The sequence below is a fragment of the Aristolochia californica genome, unplaced genomic scaffold (genome assembly GCF_029961685.1).
Source record: "Aristolochia californica isolate CCGP_79_NKW_82.1479 unplaced genomic scaffold, dmAriCali1.0.hap1 SCAF_13, whole genome shotgun sequence".
In the NCBI taxonomy this organism is placed as follows: Eukaryota; Viridiplantae; Streptophyta; class Magnoliopsida; order Piperales; family Aristolochiaceae; genus Aristolochia; species Aristolochia californica.
In genome coordinates, this window is record NW_027181804.1 from 26,023,752 (window position 1) to 26,046,045 (window position 22,294).

At 36.3% G+C, this 22,294-nt stretch overlaps 2 protein-coding genes across 2 annotated transcripts; both read left to right on the top strand.

Moving 5' to 3' along the window:
- Positions 1-1,517: 1,517 nt before the first annotated feature.
- On the top strand, positions 1,518-6,643 carry LOC137947581 (shaggy-related protein kinase epsilon-like). The gene is made up of 13 exons (XM_068793383.1): positions 1,518-1,738; positions 2,524-2,769; positions 2,867-2,959; positions 3,591-3,650; positions 3,733-4,005; positions 4,188-4,262; positions 4,466-4,522; positions 4,598-4,738; positions 5,295-5,345; positions 5,439-5,534; positions 5,608-5,691; positions 6,001-6,103; positions 6,187-6,643. Exons 1-13 carry the CDS (start codon positions 1,679-1,681, stop codon positions 6,246-6,248), a joined length of 1,401 nt encoding a protein of 466 aa, XP_068649484.1. The 5' UTR covers positions 1,518-1,678; the 3' UTR covers positions 6,249-6,643.
- Positions 6,644-13,356: 6,713 nt separating this feature from the next.
- Positions 13,357-16,219, top strand: LOC137947580 (pentatricopeptide repeat-containing protein At2g22070). Its single transcript, XM_068793382.1, has one exon. It carries the CDS (start codon positions 13,483-13,485, stop codon positions 15,925-15,927), a length of 2,445 nt encoding a protein of 814 aa, XP_068649483.1. The 5' UTR covers positions 13,357-13,482; the 3' UTR covers positions 15,928-16,219.
- Positions 16,220-22,294: the final 6,075 nt, after the last annotated feature.

Sequence of the window (22,294 nt, forward strand, 5' to 3'; positions counted from 1 at the left end):
ATTAGGGCAACTGCAATACAAGAGTAAAATTCTCAAATTGCCCTTAATGAATCAACAATTAAATGTATCATGGACCAGGCAGGGGCTCCACCCCCACACTCTCGGGAGGGGGGCTTCTTGCCCCCCTTCCAACCCCTACAGTGACCTTATCGCGAAGGTTGATCCACGTAGGGCATTGATTAGACTTTACAACTTAACAGTTCCTATAACTTTACGATCAATTATGACATCAATCAACCACTTTGCAACCCTTTAAAAATTTGGCTGGTCAATCATACTTTACATTTTGCCTTGACAATATTTTGCATGATCTATTATGCATTACAGATGATCGATCATGTTTTATTATTTTTACATCTATGATCTATCATATGTTATAGATGATCGATCATGTTTATTGGTAAGAGTATATAGATAAACTGATTTAGCCCAAAATTAATTGTTTGTGTCTTCACTAAAAAATAAAATAAAATTTAAAAGTAATCGGTGAGTGATCAAGAACCATTTTAGTTGTTCTTAATTTATTTTTGTATAAGAAATTCATTTTAGTATATCTTCAATATTTTCGAAAAACAACATGAACAAGACGAATCAAACACAAAATTTTGTTCTATACCCAAGAATTGGCCACACATATTTGAATTGGTAAAAACTAAAAACAAAGTCAAATATGCAAAAAAGCACAAAGTCTTACCTCTCAATTCTCTAGTATACGCTCATTAGCTAATGGCTTAATTAGATGAGACAAACTACCCAAAGAATTGTCGTTTAAATTAATGACACGGTTTGACTAAAATCATACCGCAGACAGGTCTCATGGCTATTGTTTACTTGTCCGCGCACCGAAACCGTTCTGTTCCTGTCGCGTCGTCAATCGTCACCGAAGAAACTAAGATTAGCGCCGGGCCCACACAGAGTAATCATGACCCTTCGGAATCCAGGGTTTTTTTCGTCTTTCCGCCCTCCTCAATTAGGTGGGGCCACATGTTAATTTTAGTTTAAGTTTATTATTAATTATTATTTTTTTAATTTTTTGGGTTCGAGATTGAAATTGGATTACCGGTTGGCGAAAGAAGGAAGACCGATTCGCACGCACCAAGACCAACGGTAAAACGATCCCCGCAGAGACATCTTCCCGGATATCCCGGTCATGTCCGAATCTCACCGATGAGATCCTAGTAATTTCCGTTGCTAAAAGAGGCTATTTTAGGAAATATACGAGAAGTACGTTTTTGTGTTCCAGCCGTGGGATTTCAGATCGACGGATGAGAGGCAAAACATTGACCGTCGTACGGATAAGACAGAGTCATGATTGGTAGTGCGGGCTTTGACCGGGAGGAAAGACGAGTGGCATTTTTGAAAAAACGTGAGGGTATCTTGGGGGATTCACGCTGGCGCTAACATCCGGTGCGAGGAGAAAGAAGAAAGAAGAAGAGGGAGTTTCCCTTTTTTGCTCTCGTTTTGTTTTGTTTTGTTTTGTTTTGTTTTCCGTTTTTTTTTTCTTTTTTTTTTTTTTCGCTTTTCTGCCTTTTTCTCTTCCTCTTTTCGGGAGGTTTCTGCGACACGGAAGAGGGGAGAAAAGGGTTTCTTGCGGAGGAAGAGCAAGAGAGGAAGAAGAAGTAGAAGAAGCAAAATAAGAATACTGAGCGGCGAGTTGTGTTTTGTAGAAGGGAGAGCCATGCATGTGATGCGGCGCCTCAAGAGCATTGCCTCCGGCCGTTCCTCTGTTTCGGATCCCGTGAGTGTCCTTTTCTTTTCTTCCCGTTTTGATCTATTTTTTACCTCATTTGAACCTCTGCTTTCTCCCAAGGTGTTGAATTTGTGTTATATGAGGAGGTCTAGTTTGATTACTTTTTGACCGTGCATTTTATGTTATTCTATTTTATGAGGCCATTATGTGTTTTCTGAGAGGTGAAGTTTTATGCATGTATTGTGCTCTGATTATTATTCAGAGAGATTTTTCCTCTTCTGTGGCACTCTGTGGTAATTCTCTGAATTGTTTAATTAAGAACGGCGTTGAATGTGGCTTGTGTGATCTTTGTGGTGGCTCTTTAATTATGTAACGACTCTTATTTCCCATATAATCCAGTCATCTGTTTACGGCTTAGATAATGAAGTTAGCTTTCTAGGTAATTGTTCACTGTTTATGCATCTGTGATCACATTTTTGTTTGGATGTTTACCCATCGTAACCCAATATTGAAGGATTCGTTGATTGGATTTGCTTGGAAAATTGAAAGATGACAGCAAACCACCTGTTTGCCTGTTAATAACACATAATTGGTATTTTTTATTTGACACTTAAAAGTCCAGATATGCTGTTGTTAGGAAACCTGGTTAAATTTTATGTATTTGTAGTAAACTCATTACTTCTAGATAACGGTTATCCCCATCAAGTTTTTTTTCTTTTTTTTTTTAGTCTGTTTTTGTTCTCTTTGTCCAAGTTCTTTAATTTGAACTTTTGTAATCTTTTAAAATATATCTATTTTGGCTTTTGCCTGATATCACTTCTTTGCTCTTCTAGGGTGGTGGTTCAGGAACCAAAAGAGTAAAAGTTGATACTGATGTAGATGGGAAAAGCCTTTCTGATGGAAATGCTTCTATGGAGATAGAGCAGCATTTGGCTAGCACTACCTTAGAAACAAATGCAACCACATCCAGTATTGGTGCTTTTGATAGAAGTGGAAAGAGCGGGGTCGATCAGCTTCCTAGAGAAATGCATGAAATGAAAATTAGAGATGATAGTAAGACTGATCACCATGATGACAAGGTATATGCCTTTTTGCTTTGCTGATGTATGGCTGTTTCTCTGGTAAGCACCTGCCTGTCTTGAAAGTGGCTTGTTTTGTAATCATTTGATCCTGCAGGATCTTGAAGCTACTGTTGTGAGTGGAAATGGAACTGAGGCCGGCCAAACTATTGCAACAACAATAGGTGGTCGCAATGGTCAGCAAAAACAGGTATCATTTATTCTCTCATGTAATCATCTTGCAAATGATGATTGACATCATTTATTCTCTCATGTAATCATCTTGCAAATGATGTTTGATATCATTTATTCCCTCCCTAGTGCAGACATAAAGTGGGAATAGATGTGACATCTTTTAATGAGGCCATTCTGATGTGTCCACAAGTAAATAGCTGAAGTGTGTCAGAGCTCAGTCTCTAAAGCAATGGAATCTTTACTTCTTATAAGATTGGATGGCTCCATGCTTTCCACAGATGTAATAACGTACTTTACATCTTTGAGAGTAGATAACCCTTGGAGTGATGTTCACTTTTCTCTGTGCATCAACCCGCCTTTGACCTTACTTTGCTGGTATCTTTACTTAGTTTTTATGTTGTTTCCGATGTGTGTATTTTTGTCTTGTTTCATGGCTACAATGAGTTTTTTCTTTTGTCTGACTGTCTATTTGATTGTTATATGCATGTAATCTTTGGTAGCCTACATTTGTATTATACTTTGCCACTGTTTTCTGCTTACTTCATTAGTGATTCCAGATCTTTCACTAAATGAAAAATGCAATATTGCAAATGTGCTTTATTGAACTTGATTTAGTTGATGATAGTCTATTCTTCAATTATTCACAGGTAATCTCATATATGGCTGAAAGGGTGGTTGGTACAGGCTCATTTGGTGTTGTTTTCCAGGTAGGAATCATTGATTCATGTAAGACAAAACCTGATTCAATTTGGTAACCCTAGACATATTCATATCTTTTGGCTGCTGCAGGCCAAATGCCTAGAAACTGGGGAAGCTGTGGCTATAAAGAAGGTGCTGCAGGATAAGAGATACAAGAACAGAGAACTGCAAATTATGCGTGTATTGGAGCACCCAAATGTTGTTCAACTGAAACACTGTTTTTTCTCTACGACTGAAAAAGATGAGCTGTACCTTAACCTTGTTATGGAGTACATTTCAGAGACCGTATATAGGGTTTTAAAGCAATATACTAGGATGAACCAACATATGCCTTTAATATATGTGCAACTCTATGCATATCAGGTGGGTAACTTAGTGTTAGACATTCTAATTTTGTGGCATTAAAGAATTAACTTTGTTATTTAGATTATTGACAATACCTATCTAATTCGTAAGGAGGTTTTTCCATTTCTTTTCTAACTGATTTATTTTAGCTTTAAAACCTCGTGATGTGTTCTAAAAATCCCTGCTTTTCTTTCTGGTAGATTTGTCGTGCTCTGGCTTATATTCACAATGTTATTGGTGTGTGTCATCGTGACATTAAACCCCAGAATTTGTTGGTAAGTGATCACAGATTTTACTTCTCTTTTATTCCCACTTTTATCCGTTAATATTGATCATTATCTATGCTGCAGAGATCCTCCTTGTGTGCATTTATTTACATATCCATATAAAATTATACCAAGCTCTGCAGATTTGTCCATATTCTTTGGAATTTTTCTTATGTAAATTGAAACTTAAACAATGCACAACCATTTGACAGGTCAACCCTCATACCCATCAATTGAAGCTTTGTGATTTTGGAAGTGCCAAAAAGTTGGTATGTCTTTTCACTTGCATTTGGAATCTAAATTCTGCAATTAGGTGAACTTGACTACGTTGCTGTCTGTTGTAGGTACCTGGTGAACCTAATATATCATACATCTGTTCGCGATATTATAGGGCTCCAGAACTCATCTTTGGAGCCACTGAGTATACTACAGCTATCGACATGTGGTCTGCGGGTTGTGTGGTAGCTGAGCTTCTTCTGGGACAGGTGGGAGTCCTCATAAAAGTCTCAGTATTAATGAATTTGTCTTGCTTGTTTATTTGAGGTTGTTGTACAGTACTGTTTGTCTCTAAATGTGTTTATGCACAAGCTATGATAATTATGTGAGACCTTCTTTTTGACATTTTACTATACAAAATTTTCCACTTCTAATTGATAGTTACCCTCGGTAGGTGTAGACCCTCGATTGAGTAGTCTTGGCTGCCAACCATTTTCTTTTCAAAATCAAATTATACCTGGAACCTGTTGAATCGTGATGACTTTGCTTGTTCTTCCTCCTTGTCTTCTGAGCCTCACCGACTTGCAAACAGCAAAGATGCGTTCTACATAAGTACTAGCACTTCAGAATGTGTAAAGATGTTTTGTACATCTTGGACTGATATGCTTGGGAGGGCACTTTCTATGTACCCTAGTTAACTGCCCGTTCTAGGGTGCAATGACCATAGTGATTCGGCAGGACTATTTATGAGATTTTGGGATGAAAGGCTGACTAAATTTCAGGTTTCTCTGATCTGATGTTGAGTGTTTTTGTGGTAATATACAGCCTTTATTTCCAGGGGAAAGTGGAGTTGATCAGCTGGTAGAGATCATCAAGGTCTGATATTGATATTTGACCTTTGATTCATTTCCTATGGCGTTTGCATTCAATGTGTCTTACTTTCAGGTGGTTTATTTTGTCATGTATCAGGTTTTGGGGACCCCAACCAGAGAGGAGATCAAGTGTATGAATCCAAATTACACAGAGTTCAAATTCCCTCAGATCAAAGCTCACCCATGGCACAAGGTCTGGAACAACTAATTCAGGTGATATTCTTTTAGTAGGTAATGCAGATAGTTTACTCTTTTCAATCTTGCAGGTATTTAACAAGAGAATGCCTCCTGAAGCTGTTGACCTCGTCTCAAGGCTGCTCCAGTATTCCCCGAACCTGCGCTGCACTGCTGTAAGTTCCACCAATTCTGCCTTGTACTGTTGTAATCCTTACATTGCCTGGACGTAAATGTCAAGGAAGCTTGTGTCTTCCCATGGTTGTTCTAGAGAACAGGACCATTTCCTGCATATAGCCATATTGTTGACCTGAGCAAGAAGTACTGATCCAACTATGTCTTCTGTTATGTCTAGTATACTCGCTATAAGTTTCTTGTATTTCACCATAAAGCCTTCTATATGATCCTGGACGTACCCATCCTTCTAACCAGGACAGGAAGTCCAGATTTTCTGAATGTGATTTCAACCTTACTTCTATCCACAGTTGGAGGCTTGCGCTCACCCATTCTTCGATGAGCTGAGAGACCCCAACACACGACTGCCCAATGGACGGTCCTTGCCTGCTTTATTTGACTTCAAGCCACAAGGTAACCTTGGCCGTCTTAAATTTATGATTTTGGTTGTTTTATTCTGAGTACTCCAAATGGTAGTAACTATGAACAAACTGTAGAGCTTGCGGGTGCTTCTCCTGAACTTCTTCAGCGCCTCATTCCTGAACACCTGAGGAAGTGAAAAATTTTGGGTAACAGAACGTTCATGTGGCGATCTTTGTGGTTCCTTTTGAACGATAAAGGACCTGATAGATCCATATAACAAGTTAGCAGCCTGACGACAGTGGCTTCAGATGTTGAGATTCGACGGGTGGAGCTGGCCAGAAAGAGGTGGAGGGCTTCAAACTGCCGACTCTACTGGGGCCATTTTGCTGGAGACACGCCCGAATTTACGTTCTCTGGAAAAATATAATATTTAGTAGCCACTAAAATGTGATTAGGGTTTCTGTTAATTATTGTTGTACGAAGGGCATTATGACCCAAGAGCTTCTATATGTTATTTGCTTTTCACATCACGCAACTTAAGGACGGAGAGGCCATGAATGAAATCGTGGTCTTTATGGCTGGATTGTCGTATGTGCAGCGTGCATTCGTGCCCCTGGAGGATTATTTGCTCGAAAGGTAATTTTTTTTTTACAACTTCTTTTTATTATTGGAATTATCAATCAATTAAGTATTTATAAGGTGAGTGATTCAAAAGGTCTATACACATAGTGAGATTCTTTAGTTACCCTGTCCTTTAACCAATGATTTTAGTCTAGGTTTTCATGTCTAAAGAGTCTAAAGAATCAAGAGTAAGAGAGAGAAAAAGAAGAGAAGAAGAGAATACACCTAGGTAGGAGAAAGCATGTGTTATGAAGGAGAGAATAGGGTATGCTCAATTAGGGGACTCATTGGAATGAATATATCCTCCCCTTCTTATTTGTTACTCAGGGTTTTCTAACCCTAGTACATGATGGGTAAAAAAAAACACTTAAAAAGTATGTAATTAAAAGTTGTGTCACTTGTCTACCTAATTATAATGTATGCCACTAATACTTTTTCAATAGTCTCTCTCTAGTTGGTGTAACAATATCAAATATTTTTCAGTTTGGAGTAAGTGATAGAGAGGTTTTGCAACAATGGTTTTTGTAAAAATATCTATCAATTGACTTTTGGAAGAAGTGTATTGCATAGATATAACATCGACTTGTAATTTTTTGTTTTTTGAATAAAATGATAATTTATTTTAATGTGTTTTGTTCTTTCACGGAAGATTATATTGGTTGTAATCTGAATGACGGCGTGATTATCACAATGGCATGGGTTTTGGTTATTGGGAAATCAAGTTTTGTCATTAATGATTTTAAGCCAAAACAACTCACTTATTGCATGTTCCATCTTCCTTAGCACTTGATCTCGCTACAACACTATTTTTTACTTCTCCAAGTGACTAGATTTTCTCCTATACATTGGCAAGGTTGATGTATAAATTAATTGATGACACTTATAGAATAAGAGATACATACATGGTCTCGTAACTATGGTATAAATCAGTTTTCCAACCAACAGTTAGAATATGTCAACATCAACATTATCACTTGATTCAGTACATAGCTCAACATTGGGTTTCATAGGTGTATTAGTTGGTTTACACCCAAGTATTGTAATTTCTTTTAATAGATCAAGGACATACTTGTCTTGAGACAAAATAATGTTGTAATTGGTAGAAGAAATTCTACACCCAGGAAGTATTCGAGTGATCTTAGGTCTTTAGTTTGAAACTTTTTATTCAAATCTTTCTTTCTTGAATACCCTCAGAGTCCCTTGCGATGATAATAATATCATCAACATAAGCATCATTAAGAATCATATCTTTTGTAGTTATTTTTGTAAGGATCGAGTAATTATTTTCATAGCTCTTGGACCCAAGGAAGGTAAAAATCATAATAAATTTGTCAAATGAGGCACAAGGAGACTGTTTCAACCCATAAAATAACCTTATTCAAATGGCATACCTTCTCCTCCTCAATCATAGAACCAGGTGGTTGAATTATATAAACTTCTTTGAATAAATCACTATTCAAAAAAACACTTTTAATATTTAAACTCAACCATATAACCAGGTGGTTGAATCATATAAATCTCCTCTGATAAATCACCATTCAAAAAAGAATTTTTAATATCTAACTATAGATAAGTCATTTAACATTAGTTGCTAAAGAAATAAGAACCTATATTGAATTCAACTTAGCCATTAGAGAGAAGGTTCCATCAGACATACCATAAGATTGAGTATATCTTTTAGATACTAAGTTTTGCCTTGCATCGAGCCACTATACCATTAGGATTATATTTAAGTGTAAAAAACTATTTTCAACCGATCGTCTTCTTAGATGGGAAGGAGAGAACAAGTTCCAAGTATTGTTTTATATATTGCTTGTATTTCTTCATCCATGACTGTTTTCCACCTTAGATCTTTTGAGGCATCGTCATAAGTGATGGTAGTATGAAAGATGATACTGGTTAAAAAGAAAACACAACTTGAAAACAATCGGTGAGTGGCTAAAATATGTGCAATAGGGTGAGAAGTGCTTAAACGAGGTTTCTTACAAAGAGCAATTGGTCTAGTGTCATAAGGAGGTCCATATACAATAGGAGAAGGTGGAGGAGGATATACCTTAGAAACATCAAGAGACTCCACAGGTGAATGGTCAGTAGCGGGGAGAGAGAGAGATCTCAAGTGCTAAGGGAGATGGCTGCTCTTCTTGTAGAAGGTATGAGTCCAATGAAGTAACCACTCTAGGCATCCATGTAGAAGATTGAAATCTAGGAGGGAAACTAACGAAAAAGTATGACTGATCTTCAAAGAATGTTATACCAATAGAACAAAGGTTTGCCTCATAGTAGCGGAGTAACACATACCCCTTTCGAGTTTTTGAACCATCCAAGAATATACACTTAAATGGCTTTGGGACTATACTTATTTTGTTGAGGACCCAAAGTATGCACAAAAGAAACGCATCCAAACACATGAGGAGTTAATGGAAATGGAGATGCATCAATGAACAATTTAGAGAATGGTTTATGATCATGTAACAAAGTGGAAGGCATGCGATTAATTAGAAAACAAATTGTAATTACAACATATAGCCAATAATATTGGGGGACAATTATGGATAACATGAGTGCTCTGGCAACGTCAATAAGGTGTTTGTTCTTCCTTTCTAAAACACCATTCTATTGTGGTGTATGGGCACAAGATGATTGATAAATAATGCCCTTCGATTGACATAGAGTTTGAAATTGAGAAGAAAAATTATTCTTTAGCATTATCAGACTTGAAGACATTGTTTTTCTAAAACTATGTTTCAACCATAACACAAAAATAGTTAAAGATAGAAAAAAACTTCAGATCAATCTTTCATCAAATATAACCAAATAACTCTACCACAAATATATAAAAATACTTTGATTATGAAATATTCAAAACATTAACTAGTCCATAAACATCAAAATGAACTAAAAAGGAAGAATTAGAAGACATAATGTTTTGCCTGGGTCGAAATAGATCTGTGATGCTTCCCAAGCTAAAAAAATTCATAAGGTAATTGAGAAATGGATTTAACCGATGAATTGAGGGATCTAGAAAATAGAGACCTCCCCTCTCATTGACACCACAAATCACTTGTGTTTGTCTTAATGTCCTGAAAAGATAACATAACAGTAGTAGCAATTGTGGTTGTAGGTGCACTTGAAAGAGCATACATTAATGTCTTAAGTTTATGTAGAAAATGTAGTCCTCCTCCATCATAGTCATCTTCCCTTTAGTTGATTCAATAGGTACCTTTTTGCTAGTGTTTGTAACAGAGGTTGATGTGTGATTTGCTTTATAAAAATATGGTTTTTCATACAAGTTCCAATAGTACATAAGATTTTGCAACACCAAAGTAGCACTTCAAATTGGCAAGGCATATGGCAGACACAAGGGCTTCCCTTTGTCTTTCTTGGACTGCAATATTAGTAAAATATGGTTATGTAACCTTTCACTATTGTAGAAGGCCCCGAAACCTAGCAAAATACCCATGAAGATTGTTACCTTGCTTTTCATGTACATCTCCTAAAAAACATTATAAATCTTTTGGAGACTGTTAGAAGAAGAATATCACTTAGAACACGTGTCCCAATTCTCCTTGGTTGTATCCATGTGAACAAAGTTATTAGAAATTGGTTCATCCTTGCTATTCATCAACCAACTTCAATACCAAGCCATAGACCCTCATGGCTAAACCGACAATTTCACTTGAAATCATAGAGAAGTTATCAAGCTTCAACAACCATATTGGTTACAGTAGTTCCACAAGCAATACCAAGCCACATACACTCACGGCTAAACCAGCAGTGATGGAAGATTTTAAAGGAATGAGGAAGCCGTTATAGAAGAAAGTGGCATGGAGTCCATTTGAAGATGGGTTAGTTTTTGGGAAGAGTTAGATTGCAATTTGAACATCTTCACACCATATATCTAGAGTTTGAATCTGTTTTTCTTTTTATTTATCTAAACTTGTAACTAGTTATCAATTAGCATTTGATAAAAATTCAAATTAAATCGATGAGTAAGGTCTCATATTTAAGAGAGATTGAATACCATTATGCGAGTATGCTATTGTGTTGATCGAGTTGGGCAATTTTGCAAAAAAAATTGATAACAAGGAGAAATATCTAATTCTCTTGATTAAGGTAATTGAGTATATACAAAATGATCCCAAAATCAAGTCAAGACACTAAAATCCATCAACGAAAAAGGAAAAAACTTCAAGCCTTGTCCATTATTCCAATGAAAAGTTTTGAAGGGAGGCATCAATAGATATAAAAATTTGATCACCAAAATTAGAACTTCGATCGATGGTTCAAATCATGCATATTTATCAACGATCAAGATTTGAAGTATCTGACCACTAATCAAAATTGGAACTCTTAATGGTCGAATTATAGAAATTGGTTAACAATTGATTAACAGTCAAAGTCAAAGCCTTGATCAAAATTTGGATCAATTATTGAGATTAGAACTCGATCAATAGTTAACATTAGGCCAATCATATGAGCTAACATTAAAATAAAATTAGAGAATAATTGCCACCTAAGCAAGGGAGGTGGCACATGGTATTGTAGGAAATTGTCACCTAAGCAAGAGAAATAACACATAATAGACACATGACACCTATAGAATAGGGACAAATAAGGTGACACTTTGAAGTTTGAAATCCACAAAATATTAGCTAATCAATGGCTTAACATATGTCACATTTTTCATGGATTAGAAATAATCAAATATGAGAAAGATCAAGTGGAGGAGAAAAAAGGTGGGTGGTTCAACCAACAACCCTTGTGGAAGATGGAGAGGATCAAGTGGAGAGAAAAAAACCAACCACCCTTGGTCAAAAATAGGAAGTATCAAGTGGAAGAGATAAAGGTGGGTAGTTACCACCTAGCTTTGGCCTATCAATAGAGGCCAATTCTCCATAAAATGAGAACTTTTGGAGGGAAAAATTGCTAGAGCAATTAGAAAAGTTTGTATAGGGAAACTACACTCATTTGAAGAAAAAAACTTTTGTGGCCCTACCTACACACCAAAGTTTAATCTATGTCCAAAACTCTAGTGGAATTCTGCAATAAAAGTAAAAACTAATAATCATCTTTGTTGCTACTTAGCAACTATTCTTAGACTAGTTACGGGATCAAATTTTCTCATCAAGAACAAAGTGAAAGTTAGTTGTAAAGTTGAAGCTAACCAGCTAAAGAAGTTCCTATTCATTTATCAAATTGTGTTAGGTTTTAATCAAGTCGTGTGTGGAGATCGAATTATAAGAGCAACTTCAAAGATTGGACTCTAACACTCGAACTTTTGTGATTTTCTTTCCGTTGTTGTACTTACAGTTGCACTATTTTGTGGACTAGATTCTTTTATATGTTAACAACGGGTAGAAAACTCATTCCCACTATTATGAAACCTCTTTTTATCCCCGCTACTCTAATTAGTGTGAGAATTGAAATTTCATTTTTTAGGGAAGACAAGTTACCTTTTTAGAGAGAAAGAAATGACAGATAGGGAACTCATTGCCATTACTAGGGAACTTTTTTTTTTTTTTTATCCTAAAGCATCTACTCTAATGACCCTAGTTTAAATGGGATTTTTTGTTTTTTAGGGGGATAAGTTATTATTTTTAGGTAATCACTCTAATTTCATCACTATTTGGAGACCGAACATGTAACTCTTCTCCATGTATGGAGACCAAAATTGAGGAAGGGCAAACATGAAATACCCTTACTCCAAATAAAGGGAAGCTTAATTTCAAAAGTCTGAGTTAGAATATGAATGATGTAGGTGTAAAATTAGTGAGAAAGAATATAAGAGGGTCCAAGGTCATGAAAACTTTTAAGTAGAAGGGTAAAATAGATGTTAGAATTTATGAGAGAGTAGGGGTCTAAATTACTTCAGGAATTTCTAGTTTTAGAAGTTTAAGTTAACACCAAAGTTAGTTTAGGAGATAGTGTCTTAGTTAGAGAAACATTAGTCGATTTATTTTTCCTTTTCAAACCCTATGTAATCTTCTATTTTGATAAATACTTAAAGAAACATGTGGACAATTTGGTAACAAAGCAAGTAGTATGTCAAGTGTTCGAGTTTCCAAAGGGCCAACATATGAAATGAGTTTTCAAGTGATCACCCCTAGAAGGATGAATGTCACAAAATCATATGAATACATGCATAAATAAGTGTAAAAAGTGTTCTAATAAAAACACTAACGAGAGTATCGAGCTACAGAGGAAGCCCAAAAACTTGACTCCACCCTCTAAGAGAAACTTATTTTTTTTCGATCCTCATGCATAAACAAAGGTAAACAACTAATTGAAAAGGCTCCTTTATCTTTGAACAAACTTTCAAGGAGGATCCCACTAATGGGTTATGTTTGACAAACGCCTAACCAATATAATCCAACAGACCGATCTGTTAGGTGAGGAAAGTTACCGCCTACAAGAGTGGACGGAACAACTCTAACAATGGTTAGTTGATTGCATTTTACTTGTGTGGTATGTTACCTATGTTAATTATTAATTGGGAATTTTTATAAATAAATTTTATTTTTATATAATTAGTTAATTATTTTTAAAAAAATATGTAATATGACAGTAATAAAAAAACTATTTATTTTGGGGAAATTTTTGATAATTCTCAAGCGTAAGTGAGGGCAAATCATGAAGTGTCAAAATTATTTCTTTATCCCGCCCCGGCTCTTTCTTCTGTGCTTCGTTATGAATCTTATGAAATTGATGGGCCAAATGCATCTACCCTTCATGATTGGGAATTTGGCAGAAACTGAACGTCTCTGTATCGGCGTGTAGAATCTGAAGCCCAGTGAAGTGGATATGAACTTATGAACAAATTGACCTCACGCCCTTTTCAACTCTCTCTGAAGCTATGTGTAGAACGAAACCACGAAGAATCCATCAAATCTATTCAATCCTTACCATTGGCCTGTCCTACGATTTGTTCCGTCGTATCATCAAATCGTTTGTTGCGTGCATTATCAAAATGGGGTCGCATCGACGTAGCCCGTCAGATGTTCGACAAAATGAGTCAAAGAGACGAGTTCAGCTGGAGCACGATGATTTCAGGTTATGCACGGTGGGGCCGTCTTGTGGAAGCTCACCAGCTTTTCGAGCAGACCCCTAACCGAATCTCTGTTACTTGGTCTTCCCTTATTTCTGGATATGCCCATTATGGGCTTCCAGACAAAGTTCTGGAATTGTTCTGGCAAATGCAACTTGAAGGACTAAAACCCGATGAGTATACACTTGGGAGTGTCTTATGTGCCTGCTCAAACTTTTCTTTGCTTCAGAGAGGCAAACAAGTCCACTGTTGCGCTATAAAAACTTCGTGTGACTCTAACATTTATGTAGTCACAGGACTAGTTGATATGTACGCTAAGTGTATGCAAATCTCTGATGCTAGTTACCTTTTTGATAGAATAAGTGAGGGAAAGAATCATGTACTGTGGACTGCAATTGTTTCTGGGTATTGTCAAAACGGTGATGGGATTGCTTCTATAAGATATTTCTGTAACATGTGGATTGAAGGTGTGGGCCCAAATCAATTTACATTTCCTAGTGTTTTGACTGCTTGTGCTATAGCTTTGGCACATGGGTTTGGAATGCAAGTGCACGGATGTATTGTTCGAACTGGTTTTAGTGGTAATGTGTTTGTGGACAGTGCCTTGATATATATGTATGCCAAATGTGGGGATCTCGAAAGTGCAAAAAATGTCTTGGAACTAACGGAGACGGAAGATGTGGTTTCTTGGAACTGTTTGATAGTTGGGTGTGTAAGGCAGGGTAACTGGAATGAAGCTCTGTCCTTATTCAGGAAAATGTATGTGAAGGGCATGAAAATTGATGGCTTTACATATCCATCTGTTCTAAATTCTTTAGCTTCTCTCAAGGACATAAAAATTGCAAAATGTGTTCATGGATTGATTGTGAGAACTGGTTTTGAGGAGTATAAGCATGTGAGCAATGCTCTTATTGACATGTATGCAAAACATGGTATGCTAGAGTGTGCATTTGGTGTATTTGATAACATGTGCGAGCCAGATGTAATTTCATGGACTTCTTTGATTGGAGGTTATACACATTGCGGGTCCCATGAGAAGGCACTCAACCTGTTCTGTCAGATGAGGAAAATGGGTATTGGGTTGGATGAATTTGCTATTTCTGGTATTTTAAGTGCTTGTGCAGGGTTGACAGTTTTGGATTTTGGACGGCAAGTTCATGTAATTTTAATTAAAATCGGGTTTGTGTCATCTCTTTCAGTAGACAATTCTCTCATGACAATGTATGCAAAATGTGGGTCCATAGAGGATGCTCATCGGGCTTTTGACTTGATGCCTGTTCGAGATATAGTTTCTTGGACAGCCCTTATTGTCAGTTATGCCCGGAATGGGAGGGGAGAGGTTTCTTTACAGCTCTATGATGAGATGCTCAAGAGTGGCATTAGACCTGATTCTGTAACATTTATAGGTTTATTATTTGCATGTAGTCATGCTGGTCTTGTTGCAGAGGCAAAGTACCACTTTGAGTCCATGTCTAAAGTCTATGGTGTGAGTCCAGAAGCAGAGCACTATGCCTGCTTGATTGATGGTCTTGGAAGAGCTGGAAAAGTATGTGAAGCTGGGAAGTTACTTAACCAAATGATTGTTGAGGCAGACCCAACTGTCTGGAAAGCATTACTGGCTGCATGTAGAGTCCATGGCAACATAACACTAGGTGAGAAAGCTGCTTGGAGCCTTTTCAAATTGGAACCTCAAAATGCTGTCCCTTATGTTCTCCTCTCAAATATGTATTCTGCAGCTGGTAGGTGGGATGATGCAGCAAAAATCCGCAGTTTGATGAAGTCAAGAGGAGTAACTAAAGAAGCTGGGTACAGTTGGATTGAGGTTAATGGTATAGTACACACCTTCATGGTTGAGGATGGAAGCCATCCAAGGGCCATTGATATATACTCCAAAATTGATGAGATAATTAGTATGATTAAGGAAGCAGGGTATGTTCCAGACACCAATTATGCCCTTCATGATGTTGATGAAGAGGTTAAGGAGTTAGGATTAGCTTATCACAGTGAGAAGTTGGCTGTGGCATTTGGGCTTATTACTTTGCCTCAAGGGGCCCCGATTAGGATCTTTAAGAACCTCCGTGTCTGTGGGGACTGCCATTGTGCCATAAAATTTGTCTCCAAAGTTTTTAAGCGGCATATTATCCTGAGGGATTCCAATTGTTTTCATCACTTCAGGGAAGGAACATGTTCTTGTAGAGATTACTGGTAAAGATCAGCAACGCCACTGGGCACCTAGTCCTTTGAGATGCTTAAGCACTCATAAGACATTGCTTGCAAAGGGAGACCAAAACCGGGGGAGAAATACTAACTAGCCAGCTGAGTTGCTTTAGCATTCGTAAGCAATTGCTCACAAAGAGAGATTCAACAATTGGAGAAATACTAATGAGCCAGATGTGATTTTGGGATTGTGAAAAGTATGAAAATCTAGAGAGAGAGGAGAATAAGAGAGAAAGAGAGGAGAAGAAGAGAGAGAGAAAAAGAAGAGTGAAAAGATGCACAAGTTGTGAATGAGCAGCATCGGGGGTTGTGTATGACCCCCAATGCTATTTATTAGTCTTATATAGAAAACACTTATTCCTTTATAACTCTCATTTTACTCTCCCTATGAATATAAAAAAATTATACATTGACTAAATCAAACATGTTGAATTAGATAGTGCCATAATATTAAATATTTGATCATGTAAAATAATCAAAATATTATTAAGCTGATTTTCTCATTCCCCTTCAAACTAGAGTATATATATCCATGAGGCCCAAGTTGTCACAAATGCTCATAAATTTGTGTTTTCCTAATGTCCTTGGTGAAGACATTTACGAGTTGATCAGTCGAACGAACATAGGGGTGATCACATATTTTTTCATCACAATATCTCTAACAAAATGATGATGTACCTCTATGTGCTTTGTTTTCTCATGAAAAATTGGAATGTTATCAATAAATATAATAACTTAGTTGTTACATAACATAGTCATGAGTTCATTTTGATAGAAGTCTAACTCCCTAGAGGTTGATCTCACCTACATGAGTTCGCTAACAATATGTCTCATAGCGTTGTATACTGTTTCTGTGTTGGATCTATGTGCAACATTTTGTTTATTATTTTTCCAATTGATTAAGTTGCTACCCAGAAAGACACAATAGCTCGTAGTTGATTTGTAGTCTAACTTTGACCTAGCGTAGTCTACATCAAAGAATGCCTCAATTTTCAAGTGGTCATTATTTTTAAAGAAAAGACTTTTCCCTGGTGCTCCTTTGAGATATCTCAAGATCTTCTAAGCTGCTTCAAAATGAATCTTCCTTGGGTGTTTCATAAACTAACTTACTATACTTACTGTAAAAGAAATATCTAGGCGCGTAACTGTGGCATATATGAGTTTCCCAACCAATCTCTTATACAATATTTTATCATTCAATTCTACACTTTGGTCATTGTGTAAATATCCATCGAAGTATATATCGGTTTAGCTCCTAATAATACATACTCATATAGCATATCAGTTATGTACTTTATTTGAGATAATACTAGTCTTTCTTTGTTTTTTGCAACTTCAACACCTAAAAAATATTTTAATGCTCCCAAGTCTTTGGTTTGGAAGTGAGTAGTAAGTAGTTTTTTAACTTTTTCAATTTCAGGGGTATCATTGCTAGATAATATAATATCATACACATATATAAGTAAAACTATGATCTTCAAAGGTATTTTGCATGACAAATAGCGAATGATCACAATTACTCCTAGAAGAGCCCATAGACATCATTACTTGGCTAAAATTTTCAAACCAAACACAATGATTTTGTTTCAACCTATAAATTGTTTTATTGAGTCTGCATACTTTGTGCACCTCCCCATGCGCAACATACCCCGAAGGTTGCTCCATATAGACTTCTTTTTCTAGGTTACCATAGAGAAAAATATTTTTTATGTCTAACCGGCATAAGGGCCAACCCTGAGCAACAACAATAGATACAGAATGTATACCCAAGATAATCGAGCAACTAGAGAAAAGGTTTCAAACGCATCTACTACATAAATTTGTGTATATGCTTTGGCCACCAGACGAACTTTATACCTCTCAACTAAACCATCAGCCTTGTATTTGAATGTATACACCTATCTATAGCCAACCACTGTGGCACTTGAAAGTACCTCTTATAACTTTCAGGTTCCTTGCTCAAACAGGGCAACCATCTTAGCATCCATGGCTTGCTTCCATTGTGGAGAAGACATAACATCCTGCACTAAAGAAGGAATAGTGCAAGTAGAGATAGGCAATGTGAATTTTTGTAGTTTTTAAACAAATGATCATATGACACAAAATGAGACAACGGATAACAAGTACCTTTTCGAACACCTTTCCTTATAGCAATGGGTAGGTACAAATCACTTACCTCGGGATCATAAGAGGAAGATGAATCATGGTCCCGCATGAGAGAGGGAGTCGTTGACTGAGAGAGATGTACTTGTCAATGCTGATATACCTACAAGGGTTTCTCAACATTGGTATTTTGTGTAGGTCCAAGAAAATCATCAACTGCCAAGGGGAATAACTGACTCAAAAATTGGGGAAGAAAATGGTACATCAGTGGGAGTAGTAGACTAAAAAATGGAGTATCCTAAAAAAATGTGACATATGCAACGAGAGTACCAAAGAAAAATACACTTAATTACATGAGGAGATAACTTATCTTTGGATGATACCATAACATGAATAAAATAAACATATCCAAAGACACGAGGCAAAACTGAGAACAATGGAGCTAAAGGTAACAAATTTTGAATGGAAATTTCACCTTTAAGGATAGATGAATGCATCTTATTGATCAATTAGTATGCAGTAAGCGCTACATCACCCCAAAAGTGCTTAGGAACCTTCATATGTAACATCATAGTGTAATCTACTTCTAGTAGAAGACAATTTTTACACTCTGCAATTCCATTTTTTTGTGGAGTAAACATACATGAGGTTTGATGAATGATCCCTTGATTTTACAAAAGTTGTCAAACTTATGATTCATAAAATCAAGACCATTGTTAGTGTGCAAAAATGGATAGAAGTCGAAAACTGATTCTTTATTTCATTGTAAAAGAGTTTGAATACATTGAAAGCTCCAAAATTCTCTCAAAGGACCTAAACCCAAGTACACCTATTAAAATCATCAATAAATGAGATCAATTTTTCTAGCGAAGGATGACCTAATCGCAAATGCCACTGGAATGGGGTAGCAAATGTATGAAGTGCATGTAGGGTATTATCTTCGTCGCAAGGTCCTGAAATAGATTATGAGTAGGATAAAAAGTCAGAGAACAATTCATAGACTTAATTAATTAGCTAATAACATATTTAGGGGAAATTTAGGAACAAGTAAAGCAGATTGAGGAGACACAGACGATTCATGGATAACTATACCAACATCCTTGCCTGAGGAAACAAACCCATCAACTAAATTTACTTGCTCTATATGTGATGACTCTTTCATGTTAGAAAACAAGGATGGCATACTTGACATGTGAGTGGTAGTTCTGGAATCGATAACCCAGGTAGGAGAAGAGGACACAATGAAGAGCGGACATACCTAAAGTATCCAGAGTAGTAGTAGGAGTAGGAGCATAAACCATAGATGTTGAGGATGAACCAATTGATAATTGAGCTAAATGTTACATAATTTGTTGTTGTTGTTGAAAGAGCTGTTGTACCTTATTAGCTCCCTTTGAGAGGATGAAGCAACAACCTCTGAGATTGTTCCACTAGTCTCATGGCTGGTAGAGTTTGCCCAGGCAGACTTTCCAAATTTTATCCAAAATCTATGAGAGTAATGGTTATTTCATCCAAAATAAACACATTTCCTCCCAAACTTACCATCACCTCTGCTTGAACTGCCTCTACCTCTACCTCGCCCAAAACCTATCTAACCTCGAGATGAGTCTTTTGGGCTAGGATTAGGGCCCAAAGTATTAAGTGCAACAACATCTGTCACCTTACCTCCTTTTTCTTCTTTGGATACCAAAGTTGTTTTTGCCTCACAATTTTGTTGAAAGCAGTGGATAATGAAGGTACCTCTTCTTAAGCTAAGATATGTGCCTTAATGTTGTCAAACTCCCCACCTAGGTCATCAAGAAACTTCGCCACCAGTAGTTGGTTATGTTGTTTTCTTAATTCCTTCTCATCCATAGTGAATGGATAATATATACTAATTTCCTACGAGCATCCCACAAATGTACTGTAATATTGTATAACAGTCTTGTTACTCCTTTTCAAACCAAATAAATCGGTGTACAATTCATAAACTTTGGATAAATTACTTTCTTGAGCATATAGATACTCCAAAGAAACTCATATAGCCTTTGTTGTTTAACAATGCATCACTTGACTCTACAATGTTGAATCATTGTTGACAATCCAAATCATAACTTGGTTGTCTTCAGCTTCCCAATCATTAGTCATTGGGATTGGAGGACCATCTCTGATGTACTTTGTCCTTCTTCTTCCCTTCAAGAACATTTTCATTGACCTGGCCCAATTAAGATAATTTGGTCTTGTCATTTCTTTGTTGTCATAAAACTACATCTTTGCCATCAAATTTACCCATATCGTTAGATGGTACATAAACTTCACCCAAATCAGCCATAGAGTAAGTATAGAGTTACCAAAAATATTCAATTTTAATATCCAAATACTTTTTCAAATTCCTAGATATGGGTCCCACATCATAAAAAAATTAGGGTTAGGGCAGGATGTGAAGTGTGCAAATGATATGTGCTTAAATCAACATCATATATCAAATAGATAGAAGATCCTTCAAGAATATACCACAATTAGGGCTAATGTCAACATGTAGATTGATGATGCAGGCACATGTCTAAGGATAGTTGATGCACATCCCAAAATCTTACCTTAAGGTTATGGTAGAAGAAAATAGAGAAAATTTTGAATTTTTACCAACCAGTCATCGAGGAGATTTGGACAACCTTGATTTTGTGAAGACTTCCAAATAAAGAGGAGTTTTCTGGCTAAGATGTACTCCCAGCAGCTATTATTTCTCTAAATGAGCTGCATTGGGGATTGTGCACGACTGCCAATGTTATTTATTAGGTTTTAAGTCATCAAGTATAGAAATAACAAAAAATGCCCCTCTTACATAGAAAACTTTTATTCCTTTATAACTCTCATTATACTCTTCCTATGAATATAAAAATTTGTATACTGACTAAATCAAACTTGGTGAACAAGATAAAGCTATAATATAAAATATTCAATCATGTAAAATGACTAAAATATCCTTGAACTAATTTTCTTATAAGGATTGCACTCAGACTTCCATTTTCTCATTTCATTATACTAATCAATAATGCAAATGAAGGTCCTAATAAAAAAATTGATAGAAACTGAGCACATGACATCTTGATAGTCCGAATTGGATTAGATATATATTTTATGCGGATCAAAACCTATATCTTGAGAATGTTTTGAAGCAGCTTTTATGTGCATGCTTTACTCGCACGAATGGAAGTATATCCCTCACACGGGACCAACAACTTCCAGGAAGTTTTACACTCAAGCCAAGATGATTCAGGAAGAATATAACTTTTTCAATGTAACTAGATAAGCAAGTTGTTACACAATTACTTTTTACGAAGTGACTTAGGATATTTTTGTTTCTAGGTTTGTCATGTCATTTATTTGTTCAATGTCCCAACGGATGTATTTGTAATTTTGTGTAACATGTATACAAGTTACTCTAACAAAATTAAGGGAGGACTAATAGGGATGCAATTCAACAGATTTTTGCCCTCTCTCTCTCTCTCTTCACTTATCTTTTTCTTCTTCTACTCCTTTTATCTTTACCTTCTAGTTTCTAGATCTTCTTTACCTTTTGTTTTCGAATAATTTGGTTACTTAGAAGGGTTTACATATCCTCTGGCATGATTAATAATTTGGTTACTTAGAAGGGTTTACATATCCTCTGGCATGATTAACTGACCCTAAGGTTTTTATCACCATCAGAGTTGGTGATGTTGTTCCTGTTTTTTTATTTTTGTTTATTTTTTTAAATGATTAAGATCAAGAAATCAATTACAGTTTCTACTCATCTATGGGCCAAAAAAAAATATTTTTTTATGATTGGTTAGTACCATTTACTAAAAATGATGGCATCAAGTTGGGTTAAGTAGCAAATTCGATCCAACTTGATCCTAAAAACTCTACTCTATATTTTCTTTGCTCACTCTGTAGGTTGGGGATGGTGTTGAGGAAAAAACCCATGTTGTTCTACGTAGAGACAGGTTTAATAAACCAGATTCGAACCTAAATCGACCACAACTCTAACTTGATCTAATTAACTTGTATACCCTTTTTTAAAGATTTTTATAATATTAAATGAGTGGTAGATTTGGCCAAGGGTATGGAGGGGTCGAGGATATGGAGATGGTGTTGCAAGGATAGAGATTAGATTGGGGTTAGGATAGCATAGATAAGGTTCAAGTTCGGCTCGGGTTTTCAAAAACCCTACTCTAACTTAACTCATGGCCTCCCCTAATTAGAAGTATCATAGTTATTGATAAAGTCTCTACCAG